The 20,111-nt window shown below is 53.1% G+C and overlaps 1 protein-coding gene across 2 annotated transcripts in view; it reads right to left on the bottom strand.

The window, feature by feature from the left end:
- The window catches only part of TBX5 (T-box transcription factor 5), a 40,948-nt gene extending 34,860 nt beyond the window's left edge, over positions 1–6,088 (bottom strand). Inside the window, exons 1-3 of one of the 2 annotated variants that reach the window (XM_062010011.1) lie at positions 5,816–6,088; positions 3,077–3,252; positions 1,298–1,392 (exon numbers count right to left, since the gene is read on the bottom strand). In XM_062010011.1, the coding sequence (XP_061865995.1) occupies positions 1,298–1,392; positions 3,077–3,252; positions 5,816–5,834 (290 nt within the window). In that variant the 5' untranslated portion in view covers positions 5,835–6,088. Of the gene's footprint in view, positions 1–1,297; positions 1,393–3,076; positions 3,253–3,359; positions 3,413–5,815 lie in introns of those variants that run through there. The other variant, XM_062010012.1, reaches the window with a different exon arrangement.
- Positions 6,089–20,111: the final 14,023 nt, after the last annotated feature.

Below are 20,111 nucleotides of genomic sequence, written 5' to 3'. Positions count from 1 at the left end.
AAAGCCGGGTTTAGCAGCAGCAGGGGCCGAGGGGAAGGCGAGCCGCCAGCCACCTCTATCCACTACAACTTTATACAACCAGCTCGGTAGTACATTTTTTTCCTCCCTTTTCAAAAGGCAGGTTTGGGAAGATCCCAACAAATGCCAGAATCAAATGAAAGTTTGGTTCCACTTTTATCGTGCCCTCCCAACCCGAAGTTACTGTTACTTCTAAGCCGGGAAGAATTTTTTCCCCCTACACTTCCCTGAGGATTTGAATTTAAAATCATAACGGCAAAGCCTCCTTCGGGCTGCTCCCAATTTACCAGTGGGACTGGAGAGATGATTTTACCAAGTTTTACTGTCTTAGGCACTCTTCAAAAGTCCCACATCGCATTAATATTAAAGATGACGTTAAATCGCCTCAAACACACACACACACATATAAATATCTACGGCTCAGGTTTACTAAGCGGGTCATGGACTCGATTATGCACAATCCCAATAAATTTGGATTTGCAAGGCTGTATATTTTTCTACACACCCACACAAACAACCCTCCAGAAGCGAATATCTGGACGCAGTTAGATCCTCATGCTGTTTATTTGCGGCCATATCTGTTTGTGCATCTCAACAGCTTTGCTCGCAGTATATAAGCACTTAGCTGAAGATCATATGGACTTTTCAATAGGGTGGCGTGGGTGTTCTGGATATATTCGCCTCAGCGTGTGCAAAATACATCAGAAACTTCTGTAAAACTGCACAAGGCATTGCAAAAAAAACCCCAAACGCAATCGCAAAGGGCTGAGTTTTGCTCCTTTCATTAAAAATACTAATAACAAGAATATTAACGAAGTCGTCCGGCGAGCTGCTCTAAACAAGGTTAGTTTTTGGCCGAGAAGTTGCAGCTCGCGTTCGCCTGGAAAGTTTCCAAAGGCCTGGAATTGGGATTAACGATCCAACCGGTCTGGTTAAGAGCGAAGCCAGAAGAAACAGTTTCTTCTGTATATACCCTCGCAGGGAGGGCTCACTGCCCGCCCCGGCCCCGCCGCGCAGGGCTCTGTGACCCCTCCTGGGGCCGTGGCACACACGCGGGTCCCGCACACGAGAGACGTGACTGTCCCAACACCAGGGAGAGGGATGCTGCGGCCGCAAACACGCACCCCCGCCCACGCGGCTGCGCGAACACGCGTGTCCCTCTCCTAGGCAATTCCCATCCCGATGCTTCTTCCCTCCTCCCCCGCAAAAACATGCACAAACGAAGGCAGATTGAGCCACGCAGGCGGGACGCGGGGGTCTCCCCCCGCCAGCCTCTTACCTCCCGGCTTTTGTTATGATCATCTCCGTCCCCACTTCGTGAAATTTCAGCCACAGCTCCCGCTCGTGCAAAAACACTTTTATCCCCTCCATGCCCTGCGAGGGAGGAAGGCACAAACCGTCAGGCCCGAGCGGTGCGGGGAGACCCAGCCTCCGCGCTGGGAACAGCCGGGGAAGGGGCGGCGGGACCCGGCGCGGCCCCGCCGGGAAGCTCGGAGGGAAAACGGCCGGAGCTCGGGGCACTCCCGGGAAAATCCGGCCGCTCGGGTGTTCGCAAAGCCGGCCAAGAATGGGATTTCAGGCCAGGGTGATGGTGGTCAAAGGAGAGAGGAGGGCTGGAGCAGGATCCTGCGGACCTCAGTGCTCCCGGGAAGAGCAGCAACCCCCGGAGCCGGCTCAAGCCCGCATCCTCCTGCCGTTGGAAGAAATAGCCCGGTGCTGCGGCCCAGCTGCTCTCGAGAACCAGCCGGAGGAGATTGGTGACTGATTTACACCCCTCAGGCTCCGGTTCTGCAGGCTGGAGCTGCGCAGAGCGTCATCTTTACTCCTCTTGTCCCCTCATGATATTCCCCCCCAGCCCGCACCGCAGCAGTCAGTCCCACGCTTGGCACCGCAGATGCCACCGCCGGGACGATACATCCCCGCACCGTGGGGTGGGAGGCACACGCTCACCAAGACAAGCACATATCCTACCCGCACTAAAAATGGAGGCGAAGCTCCCCGCCAAAGGCTTCGGGGGTCGGTTTCCGAACGCACACGATGGCCTCAAGCCCCGGTACTGGTACCCGCACCCGGCCCGGCCCCGCCGTGCCTCTCACCCGCAGCCCCGTGGGCAGCATCTAGGGCTGGCGGAGGTTTCCCTCCAAGGGTTTACCTGCAAGGGGCTGTGCGGAGGGGGCTCCGCAGGCGCGGAAGGCGAGACAACCTCTCTGGAAAAGCCCCTCTTCTCCCCGCCTACCCCGGGCTGCCCCGAGCCGGCTGGGGCCGGAGGACGGCTCCCAGCACCGCCGTGCTCGGACGGGGAAGAAGCCGAGGGATGTCCTGGCCTGCTGCCGCCTCCGGAGGTCCAGCGGCAGCTGCGGACCGTGGGTCTCGCGTGGGAACCCACGCGTGTCCCGGCAACACGAGGCGCCCGGCGAGAAAGAAGGAGGATGGAGGATATGAGGGGCACCCCGGGTATGCCTGACCCCCTGGGGTAGTTATAGGGGTGCCCACATGTGACACCCATTATCTACCCTCAGGGCCCTCTGCGTGGGTGCAGGCAGAGCTGTGTGTGCACGAGTGTGGCTGTAGCTGCGTGTGTCTGGGTACACCGGGGTGCATATATATGAATATATACATTTATACCTATATAAAAATGCACAGGTATTCCTGGGTCCATGGCAAATACCTCCACACACGTGTGTCTCTGTGTGTGTATATTCACCTGTGCTTTTGCACACTCATGCTTGCACACCAGTGGGGATGTGTGTGCTGCTGCATGAGTGAGTTCCTCTCTCCAGGATTTCGGGTGCTTTTCCAGTTGTGTCCCTCTACATCCCCCCAATATTCCCGTGTGCACCTCCCCATAGGTTTAGTGCTTGAATACAACCCCAAATAACACCAGAGCAGGATGAGGCCCACAATCAAGTGAGACTTTTCAATCCTATGGGGCCTAAAACACCTCTGCTCACCACTCAGGGAAGGAGCAGCCACTCAACTGAGCTGATATTTGAGGGGGAAAAGGCAGAGAGAAAGAGGAAAAATAAAGAGTGAGGGGAAGAGGAGCGTGGGTCCTTACCTGCTGGGTGAAGGCTGCCTGGGGCGAGGTGGGGGACTTGCTGGTGGCTCCCAGCTGAGTGTCCTGCTTGGCTTCAGCCTGGAGCTCTTTGGCTTCCGAGTCAGCCGGCGTGGTCGGGAGCCCAAAGCCTTCCTCGCTATCCGCCATGTTACGAGCTTCCTTCGCTGAATCCCCCACTGCAGGCACACATCAGGGAGAGAGCAGAGATAAGAGACACATAAGTCAATGCTGACGTTTAATAAAACAGATATATTTATATATATATCTTTCTTCACACACACACATTCACATAGGCAAGGGAGAGCGAGCCAAAGCACCAAGACAGGGCTGCCTGACAAACCCACGCTGCCCACAACTCAGTTCCAGCTGCCCAGGGAGGCAACAAGGCCCTTGAACTTTGGGAGAGAGAGAGAGAAATAAAGACTTTTATTTATTATCACAGCCCGCAAGGGATGATAGGATTTGGGGGAGGATTGGGGGGGGGGGGGGGGGGGGGGGGGGGCAGTAGGAGGGAGGGGAAGGGAGAGGCAGTATTATTAAATGCATCTTTTGGAAAAGGTAAACAGTGTATTTTAGGCCTGTCTGGCAGGAGATGGGGAGCAAAGCATCAGGGGGGACATGGACCAGCCAACTCATCACATAGATGACTCTGTAGGTCGAGGGTCCAAAGTGGGGTGGGGGCAGAGACTTCCCAATTCTCCCTTGAGCTCGCTGGGCCAAGGAGGCTGAAAATTCCCCCCTTTCCCTCCCAGGGAAATGGCAGCTTGTACCCCACTCCAGTTTCCCCCACGAAAACACCAACACAAGACCCCTCACACAGCCCCGTTTGCAAAGAGAAATCAACTCCTCACATCCCTACGCCAAAAAAAGAGCCCACCACCAACAAAAAAAGCGCCTTTTCTCTCTCTCTCCACCTCAAACAGTCGCGAGTAAAGCAAAAAAGAGCAACGAGATTCTGAAAAGAAACCAAATAACGCAACCAAAGTGCAAATAAATCAATCGACCCAGACCCTGTGCGAGGTAAGACGCTCTCGGGCTACTGAGCAGAGAGTGGAATTGGGGCTGAAGGGAAATAAGCCAGAACATTTCGAGTAAAACTATACCGGGGAGAGAAAAATAAGCTTGAAAAAAAACCCCAACCAAGCCCACAAGGTTTCTGTCTGATGGGAGCGACCACGGTTAAGTTTTAAAAGCGGTGTTTTGACGCAGCTTTAAAGGCTCGATCAGGAATAGTAAAAGTTTCAAAGCGGTACACACGCAAAAGATAAAAGCAATTGAATTATCTGCTGGCGTTTGTTTGTTCTTAAGGAGTTTAGAGTTTTAGGAGCTTTAAAAACAATATCTATCTCTCGCGTGTTTCCAAGAAGGGGATTCGGTTTGGAAAGGCCAAGCATATGGAGGCAATATTGGGTTTAAGTACATGAGGGTGTTTTGAAATGAGTTCTTCTCCCTGCAACAACGTTTAAAAGTCGGTTTTAAAACAATAAAGGAGAGAGAGAGGGGAGAAAAAAATAAAGGTAATTCTCCTTTAAACGCAGAGGAAAATTGGGAGTGGAAAGGAGGGAGCAGAAAATGATCTTCCCTGCTAGTGGTGGGGAATATATCCATATACGTGTATATCATTTAAAAGGACAAAAAGCGAAGGGACTTCAGCTCCGGAGCAAAAGATGATGTACAGAAACAGCCCGTGCCCCCCACTTCTCCCTCCCCACGGCACAGCAGCCGGGCGCTGGGCAGAAATGACTGACTGGCCAAGCAAAACCGCTCGCGGTGCGGGAAGTGCGCGGAGGGCAGCGGGAGCGGGGCCGAGGGCGCTGCGGGAGCCCCGGGCCCGGCTCGCGGGAGCAGAGCCGCAGCTCCAGGGACCATTTAAGGCTTTTCTCTTCCTCTCCTCTCTGTCTGCTTTTTTTTCCCCCCCCTCCTGGACTCTTATATTCTTACTTTTGCCCTTGCTGCAGCCTGGGAAGTGCCCGTTGTCCGTTTTATTTCAATCGATTTCCCTCCAGCTTGGAGTTATTATTCCCCTCGAGCTGGCAAAGTTAAGGATGGGGGGGGGGGGATGTAGAGGGGAGCGAGCAGGGGATGAAAAAAATAGAAATCCAAATCCTAAAGCACGTTTGTTATAACAAAGAGAGCCCCAGCTATGGCAGCGCAGGGCAGCCGGGCTCAGCGAGCCTTCCCGATGCTCTCCTCCTCGAGACATAATTAAGCAGATATAAAAACACCGATATATTTTTTTTTCTAAGAGGGGGAGGTGACAGCAAAAAGAAAACCCCAAGCAGCCGGTGACCAAGAGCAATTGGCGATCCGGGGCTTCTAATTTTTTTTTTCTCTCTTTTTTTTTTTCCCCTTTAAAGAGCTGCTGAGAAGAAATGGAGCTTGACAGAACCAGGCCGCCGTGGCTGTATGCAAAATGCATCGTGCCTTGCTAAAGTAGCACCAAGTGCGTTTGCGGGAGGGAAAATAGAAGGTGGGGAAAGGGGGGAAAATATAAAATAAACCCCTCTGCTTTTGTTCCGGCTTCGCCCTGCCCCCCCCCATCCCCCCCGCAGCCCCACGTATATCCCAGCACCCCTGCCCCTGCACCCCACGTCTCCCGAGGCCTCGCAGCTCCTCGAGCAAGGCAGTTTGTGGCTAACAATGGCCCCCGACAGCCACTTTCGCTCTCCCTCGGTCACACACCCGCACCGCCCGAGCCCAGACACCGACGGACATACATGGCAATGGAAGAGCTGTTACCTTGCGTGTTGAATTCCATGCAATCAATGCATCTCCATATATATAATGTATGTGTCTATTTTCCCCTTTTGCAATGGAAATTACAATGGGATCAGGCTTCTCGTGTGCATATTTCCTTTTATTTATTTATTTGCGGATCAGCATGTGAAAAACCCAGCCTGGAAGAAAAAAAAATCTATCCAATGCAAGCCTGCTTGCCTGCTTCTTTCTCTCCTGCTCTTTCCAAACACTTCCAGGTTGTCAGACGCACTAGAAAGGATCCTGAGGCCAAGATAAAGCCCCCACCCCCACCCTTTTCTCAGCCTCAACTGGAAGAAAGCGTTTTCCCCACCTCACTCTTTCTAGTCTCCAGCTAAAAAAAATAAAACTGAAGAAAAAAAAAGTAATACAACAAGAGGGTGAGAGCGAAAGAGAGGGAAAAAGAAAATAGCACCCCCTTGGGAAAAGAAAAAAAATAAAGGAGAAAAAAAAAGGAAAAGTTTGGGGCGGGCTGGAGCCGCCGCTCCAGGTTCGCAACGCGGCCGCCGGGGCTGAGCGGAGCGCGGAGAGGAGCGCGGAGGTGACGTGGGCTCGTCCAGCTCTGTTCGCCAAGTGCCGGGACCCACTGTCCAACCAGCTGGGATCCTGCTCCGGAGAGACTCACTCGCACACAGACCTCCCTCTTGCTCCCCTCCCCGCCCCCCCCCCCCCCCCAAACCTCCTTTTCCAGCCTATTTTTCTGGCCGGCAAACAAGAACAAGGCACAAAGACAATCATCAAACTCCCCAGCAACCCTCCCCCTCTCCCTTACCTCCTTCCCCGCTCGCTCCCTCCCTCTTCCATCCATCTCTCCCAACCAAAGAGAAAATTCAACGCATGGGAATATCCTTCCCCCCTCCTCTTCCCTCACCCCCTTTAAATAAATCGCTGGCTCCACTAACCTCGTACCACCCCCGCCCCCCCCCCCCCCCAAAGGCAGCCTAGACGTGTGGATTTAAACCCAGCTCTAGCTTTGCTTGTGCTCACAGAGGCCTTTTATTTGGGGTGGGGTGTGGAGGAGAATCCTCCCTAAACGGATTCGCCTACTGGGTATAACCTGAGCTAGTAGAACAGAAACCCAAAGAAGGGGGACATCGGGGTATGTGAGTCGGGGTTTTAGCCCTTGTCCTCGCTTCTGGAGACATGCAGGACCATTCCCTCTGCTCTTCTCCATCTCTTTCCTCACCCCTTGCTGCCCCATGGCCCGGCCCAGCCGCCACCGCCGATGGCCGCAGCCCCCCGGAGCTCTTTGCCATGCTCAAATAATCAACCCGTCAGCGAGGAGCGGGGATGTGGGTTTATCTGCATCTTCCTTCGCTCCTTCTCCTCCTTTTTTTTTTTTTTAATGTATTATTTGGAGGGTAAAGTTGAATAGGTCACTGCAGGGTAAACAGCCGCCCTGTCGCATTCTGCAGCCTGAAGAGAACCAGATTGGCGAGGCGGATTTTTGATAAGACTCGGAATAAATGGCATGGTTTAGATCTACTCTACCCACCGCCCACCCTCCTCCTCCTCCTCCGGCTCCCACCCTCTTCTCCTTCCATGTGTCCCATCGTCTTTTCTCCCTCCTCCCTTCCTCCCACTCTCGAGTCTTTCACTCTTTTTCTGCTTTTCGCTCCTTCTGCATTTCACGGAAGTTTTCAGCAGCCCCCCCGCCCCCAGCCCTCCCTTTGCTCTCAGCTCTCGCAGGGCGCGATAACACCGGAGCCCTCTCAAAGTTTGAGGTGAGGAAGGGAAAAGTCTGGGGGTGAGCGGCTATTGGGGGAAGGGGGGGGGGAGTGAATCCTGTGGGGTTGTAGTTTGGCATCTCCCAAACCCTTTCCACCCTCAACGCCACTCCAAAGAGCTACCGGAGAAGAAACAGCCAACGGCAAACGGTTGCAAATAGGAATAATAAAATAACTGCACTTGTAGCCGCAGAGAATCAGCCAGAGAACGCTACTTAAACAAACAGAACAAAGCTTGTCCCATATTTCATTATTTTTAGAGGGGGAAGGAGCCGTGGAGCCCTTCCAAACACAAATAAACCAGCGAGAGAAGCGGGCGGTTCTCCCTCGCCGGGAAGGCGGTGGCGGCGGGAGCGGCCCCGGGGCAGCGGGCAGCTCCCGCAAAGCCCTTCCCATCGCATGGCCGCTGCTCCTAAAGGTCCACATTGAGGAGGGGAAAAAATAAAAGCAGGCTCTCCCCGTGCTGCTGGGGCCGAGGGAAAGCCGGGGCAGGAGCAGCGAGCACGGCGGCGCGGCCGCAGCAGCCACGCACCGCACGTGTGCTGGGGAGCATCCCCACAGCTCGCCCGAAAGAAGAGGTTTTTCTCTTAAAAAAAACCCCCAAACGACAAATGAAAGCGGTGAAGAGAAAGGTTTCTTGCAGCTGGTAGCGAGAGGGAGCTGGAGCTTACCTCCCCTCTCGAGAAAGAAAGGCAAAAGGGGGGAAAGCTCTGAAGTTTGTAAGAGCGAACCCGAGGACGGCCGCTGCCTGGGAAAGCACTCACCTCTCCAGTGCCAAACTAGCTCTCAAACACCTTGAAGACAAGTTGAAAACGATGCAAATAAATGGAATTTATTTCCGTCTGCAGGTTGGGGAGTGGGGGGGTGAAGAAGGAGGAAAAAAAAGGAACGGCGAGCCCAGGCTCTCCAGGACGGCAATGTCAAGGCGAAGGAGCTTTCCAGCTAGAAGTCGATTTGTGGTCTCAGACAAATTAAATATTACTGTTTATTACCAGCCATACTCCAATAAAATAAAGAGAGTTCAAGGCGATAGCTGCTATCTCACGAGCTTTGCTCCTATAGGACACGGAGACGTCACCGACCACGCAACTGGCCTATTCTGTCATGGTTGACTGCAGCAGTAATGGAAGGTTAATTTGTATTATTCTCCTCTTTTTAAAGCCCTATCAGTGAGATTCCTGCTCGCTTTTTTTCCCCCCCTTTCCTCCCAAAGCAATCCATTCAGCTCAACGCAGAACAGAGGGAGGCAGCGTGTGTGCAACCTGTTTAGACACATATATATACACACACATAAGTACATATATTCACACAGTGAGATGTTCAACGTACATGTTGCTATGAGGGAGTAGATACTATTTATGAGTGTGTGTCACCCAAGCTGGCACAGAGTCGCTGGGAAGTGCAGGAAAACCCATTCTGTCTTGGATTGGAAAAGGGGGTAAAAACCAGTAGCAAAACCTCCGCTTCATGGGGAGCAGCCCAGTTAATCTAACGGTTTGGTCATTCTTCATCTTAATTGAATTACTTTTCTTTAAATAACGCTTTTCGAGCGGGCAGGAAACTTGTCAAACGAATGCTCAGACGCCTCTGGAAGCAAGGACGCTGAGCTATATATAGCAAACGATAACCCGGGATTTGCACAGATTCGAATGTGCTTCGGGAACGAATTATTCTCTCTGATTAAAACAAAAAATAAAACAAACGTAGTAAATCTGGGTGATTATTTACCAAATAAGAAGGATAAGGGAAGGGGTGGGGGGTAAAAAAGCATCACTTAAACTCCCCTAAATCCCTCCAAGAGCAGGCAGTGGCTGCAAAGCAGCCACCGGTGCGTCCCAGCTCTCCTCAGCATGGGGGGACTTGGGAATGATGTGGGGATGCACCGGCGGCTGCTGCAGAAAGGTTTCACCCCCCCCAAGAAATTATTTTTAAGTAGAAGGGAAAAAAAAGATGGTAAAACGATGTTTTCTCCAATAGGGAAAAAAAAAAGAAGGAGAAATAGGGAGAAAGAAAATAAAGAGCAACGCCTAAGGAAGAGCGAGAAGTTGCTGCAAGAGCTGGACGGTGCCGAGGGTGAGTGTTCCCAGGCAGGGCCCCCCTACCACTGCACCCACCGAGGGGGCTGCGGGCAGCAGCTGCGATTTACCCGGGCGGACACCCCCCAACAACGTCTGCAGCCAGCCATGGGAAGACAGGCCCTGAGCAAAAAGCAGCCGCAAGGAGGGGGGGAAAGGAAAAAAAGAAGAGGGATGGGGGGAGGTCAGGGAGGAAAATCCCCCCCTACCCTTGTCTTGATTTACCCTAGTGCAGCGCTGGATCTGACCGCGCTCATCAGCTCGGAGGCCCCCCCAAAATAAGCAGGGTGAGAGGAGAAACTCCACGGCGGATGATTCTCTGTCAGTAGCTGCCCAGAGGTGCGGGGGACCTTCCTGCTGAAGGCTTAGCCTAGAGAAGAAATAAAAGCCTCTCTCCGACAGGCCCGCATCCCACACCACCCACCCGCCCCCCGAGCCCCCTGAGGTCCCCCCTGAGGCAGCTGCAGCCGGGAGATGGGGAACCGCAGCTCCCCGCCGACCCCGCTCCGGCTGCCGGGCATTGCGGGCTCTCGGCCGCCGTGCTGCAGCCGCTGGGCCCCGAACGCCACCCGGTACCGGCGAAAGATGAGCGGCAGGGAAGTTAGAACGTATTAAGTGTAGGTTTGCGTGCACATCTGGACACACACCACGCACGGAGCCACGCACACTCTGCCTCCTCTTTGCTTCAAGTACTTGAGCGATTTCTTTTGTCATCATTAAGACCGAACGTGAAAAGTAAACGCGTGAGGGCAGAGATATACAGATTCGCGTGGGGGTGTCTGTTTGTAGACGTAAAAATACAGATAGATATAGATACACACATACAGACACACGGCCACATCACACACCCTACGTGCGTGGGTCTGCGGATGAGAAGGACATTGTGCACACTCGCCCGCCAGCACCTCCGCGAGCGCCGGCCTCCCATGCCCCATCCACTGTCCACACGCGTGGATATTTCCACTTCGTTTGCGGTTTACACACCAGGTTTGGGTGCGCGCAAGCACCAGGCTGCGAGCAGCTGCGTGCGAGTGGGTGGAAACCCGCGCAGGACCCGGGCGAGTGAATGAAGGCGTGCACAACGCCTGTACACTTTGCTCTACATACATGGATACCTATAGGTTTAGATATCTATAGGTCGAGATATCTAAGCTCCCGCATGCAGAGAAATAACGGAGCATCCATCCGCAGCCACGGACCCAAACACCCACACCGTGGGCACTTACCTACGTGGGTGTGGGGGTGCGTGGCTGGGCTGGAGGGGAGGCCGAGCCTCCTGCAGCCCCTCCGGGCTCGATCCCTGTGGCTCAGCTCCTCGCCGCAGGCCGGAGCGCAGGATCGGGCCCCGCCGCCCGGCCCAGAGGCCTCAGGTCGGGGGGGAGGCTCTGTTTTTGGGGGCCGCATGGCCGGAGCCCGGCGAAGTCCTTCTGCTTCTCGTTACCTTTGGAGGGTGTCCCTCGCCCTGGAGGATTTTACCCTGGAGAGGTGGAGGGAGGGCGGAGGGGGGGGTGGGGTGGCCGGGGTGCTGGCTTGCAGAGGGGTCGAGGTGTCAGCAGCAAGAAATAGTGCCGAGCATGAACTCACGCGCACACACAAACACACACACACTCGCACCCCCTTTACAATCACATCTTGGGTAGGTTTAACCACACCGAAAAGCCTTTCGCGTTCAGCCCGCCGCTCCTCGGCAGCCACCTTGGCCACCCTCACTTTATAAAACACATCTATTTCGGCATAAAACAGATACACGTCGGCATTTTTGGCTTCCCTTTTTTTTTCCCCTTCTCTCCTAGAGATTTGCTCCCCCATAGCAGGATTTTTTTTGCCCCCTCTGTTTCATTTTAGGTATTTGACTTCCTTTCTCTTTTATCTCTAAACTCCCTTTTGCTGGCCGCGCACCCGCTTTGGCAAAAAACAAGCCTTGAAAAGAATCATCCTCTCTAGAAGCGTTTTGGTCCATTCACTTGCTCATTCGTTTGGATTTTTTCCCCCTAAACGCCTGGAGCAGTGAGGGTTCATCAGCGCGATGTTTATGTCAAACCAACGCCAATACACTTCTCCTGATGTCAGTGTTTCCATTTCAAACCCCTGTAGTTAGTGGTCTGCGATTCGGATGCTTAGACGACCCTTAAGGGGCAGATACCTGCCTCGAGCTTTTCTCTTTCTTTAATTGCAGGTGAACAACGTTTTTCTTTTCAAGTTTGTGGTTTCGTCTCTTTTTTTTTTTCCCTCCCGCCCTTCTGGCTACTTCAACAACAACAAAAAAGAAGTTGCAATTAAAACCCACCTCCCCCTCCCACTCCCCTGCAGCCCATTCATTTCCCAGGCGAGCTCCAGCCTTTAAAACGGTGACGAAAATGAAGAATAAGCAGCCAGGCCGAGGTAGGGCTGCAGAGCCTCGCGAGGGGTGGGCGAAGTGCTGCCCCTTGGAGCCTCCCACGCGTGTCCGTGGGATGGAGGTCTCCTTTTTTTCCTCCCCTGAGGTGGGGGGGGAATGATCTCAAAGTCAAACTAGGCGAATCCCTGGAGCAAAAATCTCTCTCTCAAAAAAGGCATCACCTCCAGAATTAATTGCAGCCCCTACTCTGCCCCCAAATTTTCTCGTGGACACAGTGCTACCCAGGGCAAGGGGGAATTAGGCTGCATTTCTCTTTTCCCCCTTTCTCAGGGAACCAGCCTGGGTGATTATTTTTTGGCAGCAGGGTGTCCCTCGCATCTCCCCTGGCCCCCATCAATGCCCGATGCTCCCGGTGGAGACGGGAGCGTTATCGATGCCAGAATAGAAAGGCTCATCTGCTCTTGCTAAACAGGGTGTCAATCAGGGCGTTATCTCGGCCCGAAGGAGAAAATAAAAGCAGATAAGGCCTTCGCTCTCGTCCTGGGAAGAAAGCTAATGGGGGCAAGAGGGTGGAAGTCCTCAGCACCCCAGGCCTGTCCCCGAAAGTGATCTTGCAATGACATTGAAGGCGGCGGGGGCGGGATGGACCAGGGGGTGGGGAGAAGAGCCCGAACCGAAAGGATTTGAATCGGTCACTGAAAAAACAGGCCTTACATGTGACACCTGTGATGGTTCTTTCCTTCCTTCCCCCGCCGGCCCCGGGCAGGACCGGCCCGCGGCCCCGTTCGCTCCCGGAGAAACCAGCCCTGAGCGCGACGAGGGGCAGCCCGAGACACCCAACAGACCCTCCTTTCTTCCCAACTCTTTCTTCCCCTTTCTCAATCCACTCTTTACGTTTCTCTCCCCTTTTCCTCTCCCTTGTTCCGTTCCTTTCCCCTGCCCTAAATAACGCAGCTGAGCCCGGCCGATCTGCTATCACCGTGTTATCCTTTCTGTTCACAGGATACCCACACATTTCGAGAGGCGAGGGCTCCTGTCTCCCCCAGCCCTGCTCCGCCGACAGGAACCCCCTTATCCCGAGGTCATGCATCCTAAAACCCGACTTTTTTGCGCGCGCGAAGAAAATACACGATGGGGATGACTAAAACAGCTCCTGAGGCTTTTTGTCTTTGTTGTCTTTAGCAAAGGTACAAAAAAATATCCACAGATGGACGAGAAAAGGGGGAAAGAGCATTTTCCTCCTTACAGGGACTTATAAGATGCGAGTCTCAGGGCCCTGCGCGCTATCTGGGGTGCGCTGCGCGGGCGCGGATGGCTCCGCGGCAACCAGAGCAGGGGAGAAATCTACTTCTGAGGGGCAGAGCCCCACAGGTATGGGGACAAGCATCAGTGATATTGGTGAGCAGTGTGCCCTGGCCTTGCCCTGCCGCCCGCAGCGTGGGGGTAATAACACAGCCCGTTGCAGGTAGCTTTTCCACGCAGAGAGAGATGGGGAAGGGGGCTGAGTACTCAGATGCTGAGAGATGCTGGTTTTGGAGAACTCGATTTTCTCTACGTCTATACACTGCTGTAGATTTATACTTGGGCCACATCTCTCGAGCATTTTGTATTCGATGCAGGCTTGTCTGGTTTGATCTGGGTGGAGAAGTGGTTGTGGGCGCAGAAACGTCTGCTTTGACGTATTTGAGAAAATATTAGGAGCTCATTTCGTGCCTGACTGAGTTTGGGGGATTTTTTGGAGGCAAGTGTGCGTGTTTACCTGCTCCATTGCCTGCCTGCGGGCTGCCAGCACGGGGGCTGCTGATTAATACCTTTGAGAGCACATTCTGGGTACGTTATGCTTCGAAACCGTTCATTTCCAATGAATAATTCTTTTTTTTAGGGAGAAAAACAGTTCCAATCTCAGCATAAAATCCTCCCTCGGAGGAGCTCAGAGCCCGGGCGATACCTGCGGAGTCAGGCTCGGGTCCCCCCCCGCCTCCATCCCGCGGCTGCTGAGCGCAGGAGCCGCCAAGCTCCCCTCTGCGGGGGCTGGAGGAGCAGCCGTCTAAGACAATGTCTATTTTCTGTCATTAATAATTCGATTCTTTCTTCTTTTTTTCCTCTTAAAAAAATCTCGATTGGATCCAAGATTGGTTTTTATGATTCAGTTGGACAAGACGGAACACATGTTAGTTTAAGCAGGTTCATGAAATAGCTGTAAATCATATAAAGTTTACGAGTTTAGCAGGAAATACTGAAAAGATGAAGAAAAAAGTGGGGGAAAAAAAAAATCCGCCGATGCAGAGACCAGCAGGCTTGAAATAGTCGGTGGAGTTTTTGTCCTGCTCTGTGTTTCTCTCTGTTCTCTTGTGCATCTCGCCGATTAAAGGCCTCGGGACCCCGTGTTGGCGCCAAGTGGCATGTTATTAATCAGTTATCCCTAGGTTCAGTCCACATAAGAGAGAAATTTAATCACCAGAAACCAGACCCGACATAAAAGAGAAATCTAAAATCAATTCCCGCCCGTCGCTCGCCTCCAACCCCCCCCCAACCCTTCCCCACCTCCGAAGCGATCAGAACGAGCAGAAGCAATCAAGGTCTCGCTCCCTCTCTCTCTTAATTGCAGATGGAGAACGGCAAATTTCTCTGAGCTGTACCCCGAAGTGCATTTAGAAAGCAGGGTTAAAAAAAAGACTTTAAAACCCACCAACTAACCCAAACCCAGCAAAAAGCAACGGGGAAAAAAGAAACCCCAACCAAGGACCCGCTATCACAATGCAACAAGTTTGTCCTTGATCTCGCTATAAAAACGTGATGGGGAAGAAATATCCCAGGTGGAGCCTTTTATAATGGGAAGGAGGGGGAGAAATCACATTTATCGCTGTTAAAATGATCTTTGAAGGCTTCTAGGGTAAGGGCTCATTGGGGAGGGGGTCCTCCCAACCCCAGACGCCGGTCAGGGTACCCAGTCCTCTGTCCAGGTTCTACCCCAGGACTGGGATGCTGGTGTGTGTGTTTGTGCGTCTCTCCCAAAAGCTGTTGTGTCCTCTCTCCGGGACCTGAGTGCTTCCTTCGTGCTGTTCCCGAGCCACCAGCAGTACGCCCCCCATCCCTCCCCTCCAAAGTGATTTGGGTCAGAATGCCCAACTTTAGGTTAGACGGTATAGTAGGAGAAGAAACCTTCAGCCCTTCTCGCTGCCTCTGGGACAGGGCACTGAAAGGTCTCCTCTTTCGTGAAGGGACGGGGGATGACAGCAGCGACAAAGGGACCGAAATATCCCATTTCCTTCCCAAAAAGCCTACTAGAAACCTAGGGAAAACGAAGAGCAGTAGCAGGAGGCACCCGGGCTCGGATCCGCGGTTTCCACGCGTGTTTTGCGTGGGACTACCACTCCCCCCGCCGGGTTTCCCCCGGGCACGGCTCGGGGAGGGGGGACGGGGACACGGGTCGCGGTTGTGCCCCTGCTGCGGCTCAGAGCCGTGAAGGACACACGGGAGAGGCAGGAGGCAGGCGGCCGCCCCGGGGCTATATTTGGAAAAGAATTTGGAAAGCCTTCCAACAAATCTGTGCGAAAGGTACCGGCCCGATGCGAGAGGCTGGTTTGGGGGTTGCTCCTTCCCCCTGAGCACCCCCCAACCCCGAGAGTCGCCCCGATGGCAGCGTCCCGCTCCCCACCCGCGTGTTTAATCCCTCGAAAGAGAAACGATGCACGAAACGGTGTAAACCCTCTGCTCGAAGAGAGGGAACTTCAGCCTGTTTATCTCCACCCGTGACAGACGAGGTTTAGCCCTCCCCTCCCACCCCGCACGGGTTAGGGCTTCGTGGAAGTTTTACCTTTGCCTGTACCAGCAGATTTATTTGTTCTGCCTTATATCCCCATCTCCAAACAAACAAACAAAAAGCAGACGGGTGGCTTGTGGGTCTGGACCTCGCGGGGACAAGAGAAAGCAGTCACCTCTCCACACTGTTCCTACCCAATGTCCCACCTGGGCAAATCTCTTTAGGGTATTTTAACGAAAACTGTCGTTTCCCCCCTATTTTTCTCTCCAAGAACAACCCTCTCAAAAATAAACCCTAGAAAGCATTGGTTTGATTTGGGTTGCCTAATCTTAGGGGGTTTTTTTCCCCCTCCTTCCTCCACTCTCTATCTGGTCGTTTTCCTACAGCCCAAATAGCCTGGAAACCACAGAGAAAATAATCAAAGTGCAGCATGTTTTCCCACAGTAGGAATGCATGTTAGCACTCTCTCCACGGCTTGATCCTCTCCTTCCGTGTGGGTACCCATACGGAGATGCCTTCAAACACAGATCTACAGATGCACAATGCGTTTGGGTGTCCTAAAAAACACCCATCCCCACGGCCCATCTCCAGCCACGGCCCTCGGGGTGCAGCTCCAGGTGAGGATGGCTGCGTGGGTCGGAGTATTTCGATGGAAACACGGGGAGATAAGTGCACAAACAGGCGTTGAGACAACCTCCACCCACTCGCATCGGTGTGTTTTCGGCATGCAGTGGGCTCATGCTGTGGCACCCACCCGTGCCCATGGGTGCCCGTTCCCCGCTCAAACCGTCGGCTTTGCCTTAATAACTCTTCGGTTTCTCTGCCGCTTGGCACGAAGCCGGAGAAGAGGGTGGGAAATAAGAGGAAAACAAGAGATTTGGGGAAAGATTGGGTGGAGGGGCCCCCGATCCCGGCAGGCTGTGGCAAGGGGAGCGGGTGGGTTCCCTAGACGGCTCGTTTTCCATCCCCCCCACCGTCCCCATCAAGCACGTCCCTAACTCCTCCTCTTGTCTGCGGATGGGCTCCGCTCCCCCCCAGCCCGGCTCCCGCAGCTGGGCCGTGGAGGTAGCTCCAGATAAGTGAAAGTGGTATTTTTATAGGCTGATAAAAGAGACTTATCTCAGCTTTCCCGAATCTGACAAAGATTCCCTAATTGGTCATTTGCCCCCAGCAGCCTCCCCACCCCGGGGCCCGGCAGACTCTATTTTCAGCTTCCCAAGGGGGTATCTCATCCCCAGGACCCCACTCGGCTGTAGTTCCCTGTACTCTTTGCTTCCTAAATTCCCCGGGATGGCTTCTCCTCATTCGCACCCAGCAGCATAGGCTGAGGCTGACGGGGAAGATTCGCATCCTCGGACAATGGCAGAGCTGCTGCTCAGCTCCTCCACAGCCTCCCGCACACCCCGGGGGAGGATGGAGCCTTGAGGGAGATGTTTCCAGCCTCATCTTCCCCTCAGGAATCACTTCCCATCGGCTGTGCACATAAGGAGCCTCAGTCCCACTGATCACCCTGCATTTGTTTGGCTGAGAGCACCCATAAACTTATCCAGGTCGTTATTAAGATGACATTAAATACATTTAATCAGCTAGAAACCTTCCCCTTGCCCCCATCACATACAAACACAGGAGGAAATCTCTCTCCTTGTGACAGACAAGGGATGGAGATGCACTTTTGCACCAATCCTGCTTCCTCCAACCCGTTGGGTGCCAAGATGGAAATGGAAAATTAATCCCTGGGATTAAATACAAAGAGCAAAGCGAGGTCACCTCCTTTCTCCCCCAGCTTCCCAAAGAGCCTGGGTCCCCCTGAAACACACTACAACCACCTCACAACCAGCTCCAGCTCTCCTCCATGAAGCAGCTGAGGTTTTTATTCCTCTCAATTTGTTTTAGTCACCAAGGCTAGATATTTAAAGCCAACCAAACCCCAACCAACTGAGCTCAAAGCACAGAGGAAACAGATTTCTGAGCAGCCAGACCTTGCAGGCAGCTCACAAGCCTTGATGCAAGCTGGAAAGTCACCCCCTAAACTTATTTCTCATTTTCCTTTCCTTTTGCCAGGGGAAGGGGGAAGGGACTCGGGGATTAACGGCCCATCTGACCTACCAGTGGTGTACTCACATGAATCAAATGTAATCAAAGGCCCCAGTGTCAGCATTAGCTTGACCCCTACGACTGGTTTGGGCTTGGGGAGCAGCGAGGCCTGTTCTGACCAGAGCACCATCAGCCTTCCCCTGGGTTATTAATACCTGCTGAGAGCTCTGCCTGGCCTGGCTGAGCACGTTGAGTTGAGGTTACAGCCACTTCAGCTGCCCTGGGGTGCAGGGATGTGGGGATGGAGCCAGCTGTGCCCTGCTACAGCAGCACTGGCAGGATGGCCCCCACTCAACTGGGTGAAAGCAGGTCTCAGTCTTGTAAACCATCCACTCAAAATCATGGAGAAGAGGAGATACAGGGTTTTGTAGGGTTTTTTTTTAGGAGAGGAGGTTTTGTTTTATTTCCCTCCCTTGTGCTCATGTCTTTTACCCTTCCATGTCTTGTTTCTTGGTATGATTTCCCTGGAGTGGTTTTGGAAGGAGAAACAGCCACTCACATCCCACTGTACCCTCTGCAGCCAGAAGTGTGGGGCAAATCCCAGCCCCATAGGAACAGGCAAAGGCCCAGCCCCACTATAAGGTGATTTGGGACCCACATCACAGTGAATGTGCTCCAGACCTGTCCTTGAGGCTCAGCAGGTGCTGAAGCATGGCAGAGTTGAGCTTTAATAAAGTCCAGACAAAAGCCCCATGGCACCTTCAGAAACAGGAGAGACACCTGAACACATCCTTTAATACTTTTTCCTCACAGAGAGGGACAAAGAGGAGCACATCAGTTAGTTCCCAAATTAAATCTCCAGCAGGAGAGCAATCTGGCTCCAGGAGCTCTTTTTGATAGGAGGACTGCAGAAAATATTCTGTGAGCTTTCCCCACATCCAAAAGGGCCACACCAGTGATCACTGGGAGAGAAAGCCATGCCACCCTGGCTCTACAGGAGCAGCCTCTGAAGGGGATGCACACAGTCCTGTCAAAGTTTCAAGCTCACCTTCTACTTAAATGACATTTTCAATGGAAGTAGTGCAACCTCCTCTCCTCCCACCTAGTCCAAGCTGGGCTATTTTTGTTTCTTTCGTGCACACTTTAACCTAATGTTGGCTTTTGCTTTTAACCTGCTCCTTCCAAATAGACATAAAATCCTCCTCTTAAAAAAACCACGATGCCAACACTCTCTCAGCAACACTTGTCTCTTCAGCTTTAACAGGTTAGCTGTCATTAACTCTCATTTCCTATTTTTGTAGTGAAAACTGGATGAGCAAGAGCTTGTGTGGGAAATACCAGTGGGAGCTGGGCAGAGGGCTGGTACCCAGCGCTGAGCGTGGACCACACGCCATGAAGCATGAGAAAGGAGCCTGCAGCAAGGCTCCCATCAAATCCAAGCTGCCAGAAAGCAGCCTGAGCTTCCTGAGAGTGAATTCAGAAAGGGGCTGGCCCTGAGATGTCCACCCAGAGCAGATTCAGGGCCAGGAAGAAGCGTGAAGCTGTGGTTGCTTGAACCAGTCGCTCTGTGGGGCCATTACGGCCAGCCAGCCAGGCATGCTGGAATCCCCAGTGCTGCTCACAGTACCACTTCTGCCAAAGCTTTTCTGCCACCAGATTTTGGAGGAGCAAAACACTGCTGGATTCCAAAAAGCAGCTGCTGCCCAGGCTGCCTGCAAGACACCCTCCTGGGGCCAAAGAACCTCCTCAACACAGCCAGTACCAAAACAAGGTCACTGAGATGGAGCAGGGAGGACAATCCACTCATGGCAAACACTACAGTCCAGGGCTAAGACTTCACCCCAAGGAAGTCCCAAGCTGGGGGTCCTCCTTGCCCCAAATTGTTCTCCCCATGGAGCTGGAAATGTTAGCTCCTTGTGTCATGACACAATCACAGGATGAGATCAAGAGAGTGAGGTGTCTGCTTCAGTCTCAGTGGGGTGCAAACACAGACGTTTCTGTCAGCTTGTTGAAACCCCAGTAGTAAGAGCTGTTGCTCATCCCCATTGGTCACTTCTGAAAGGGTTCAGTGGTGTCTGTGCAGTCACTAGTACATAAGTGTCCTTATTACACTTCATGGTCTCAGGGCCAGCAGCACTTCCCACACTCACAGATGGTCCCAGACAAGTCCTATCAACCCTGATACCCCCCACCTTGTAAAGGCAACACCTCCGGGTCTCAGACACCTGGAAGGAGCATGGGAAGTCCAAGACCTCTGTGCCATGTCAGACCATTTTCTGAACAATTGTAGACCTCCAATTTCTTTCATGGTGTCATTGCTCAGTACTGAGGTCTTGGGTAA

This window comes from Colius striatus, chromosome 17, assembly GCF_028858725.1.
Source record: "Colius striatus isolate bColStr4 chromosome 17, bColStr4.1.hap1, whole genome shotgun sequence".
NCBI classification, from domain to species: Eukaryota; Metazoa; Chordata; class Aves; order Coliiformes; family Coliidae; genus Colius; species Colius striatus.
Note: the sequence above shows the minus strand (reverse complement) of the source record. Positions and strands in the feature narration are given on the sequence as shown.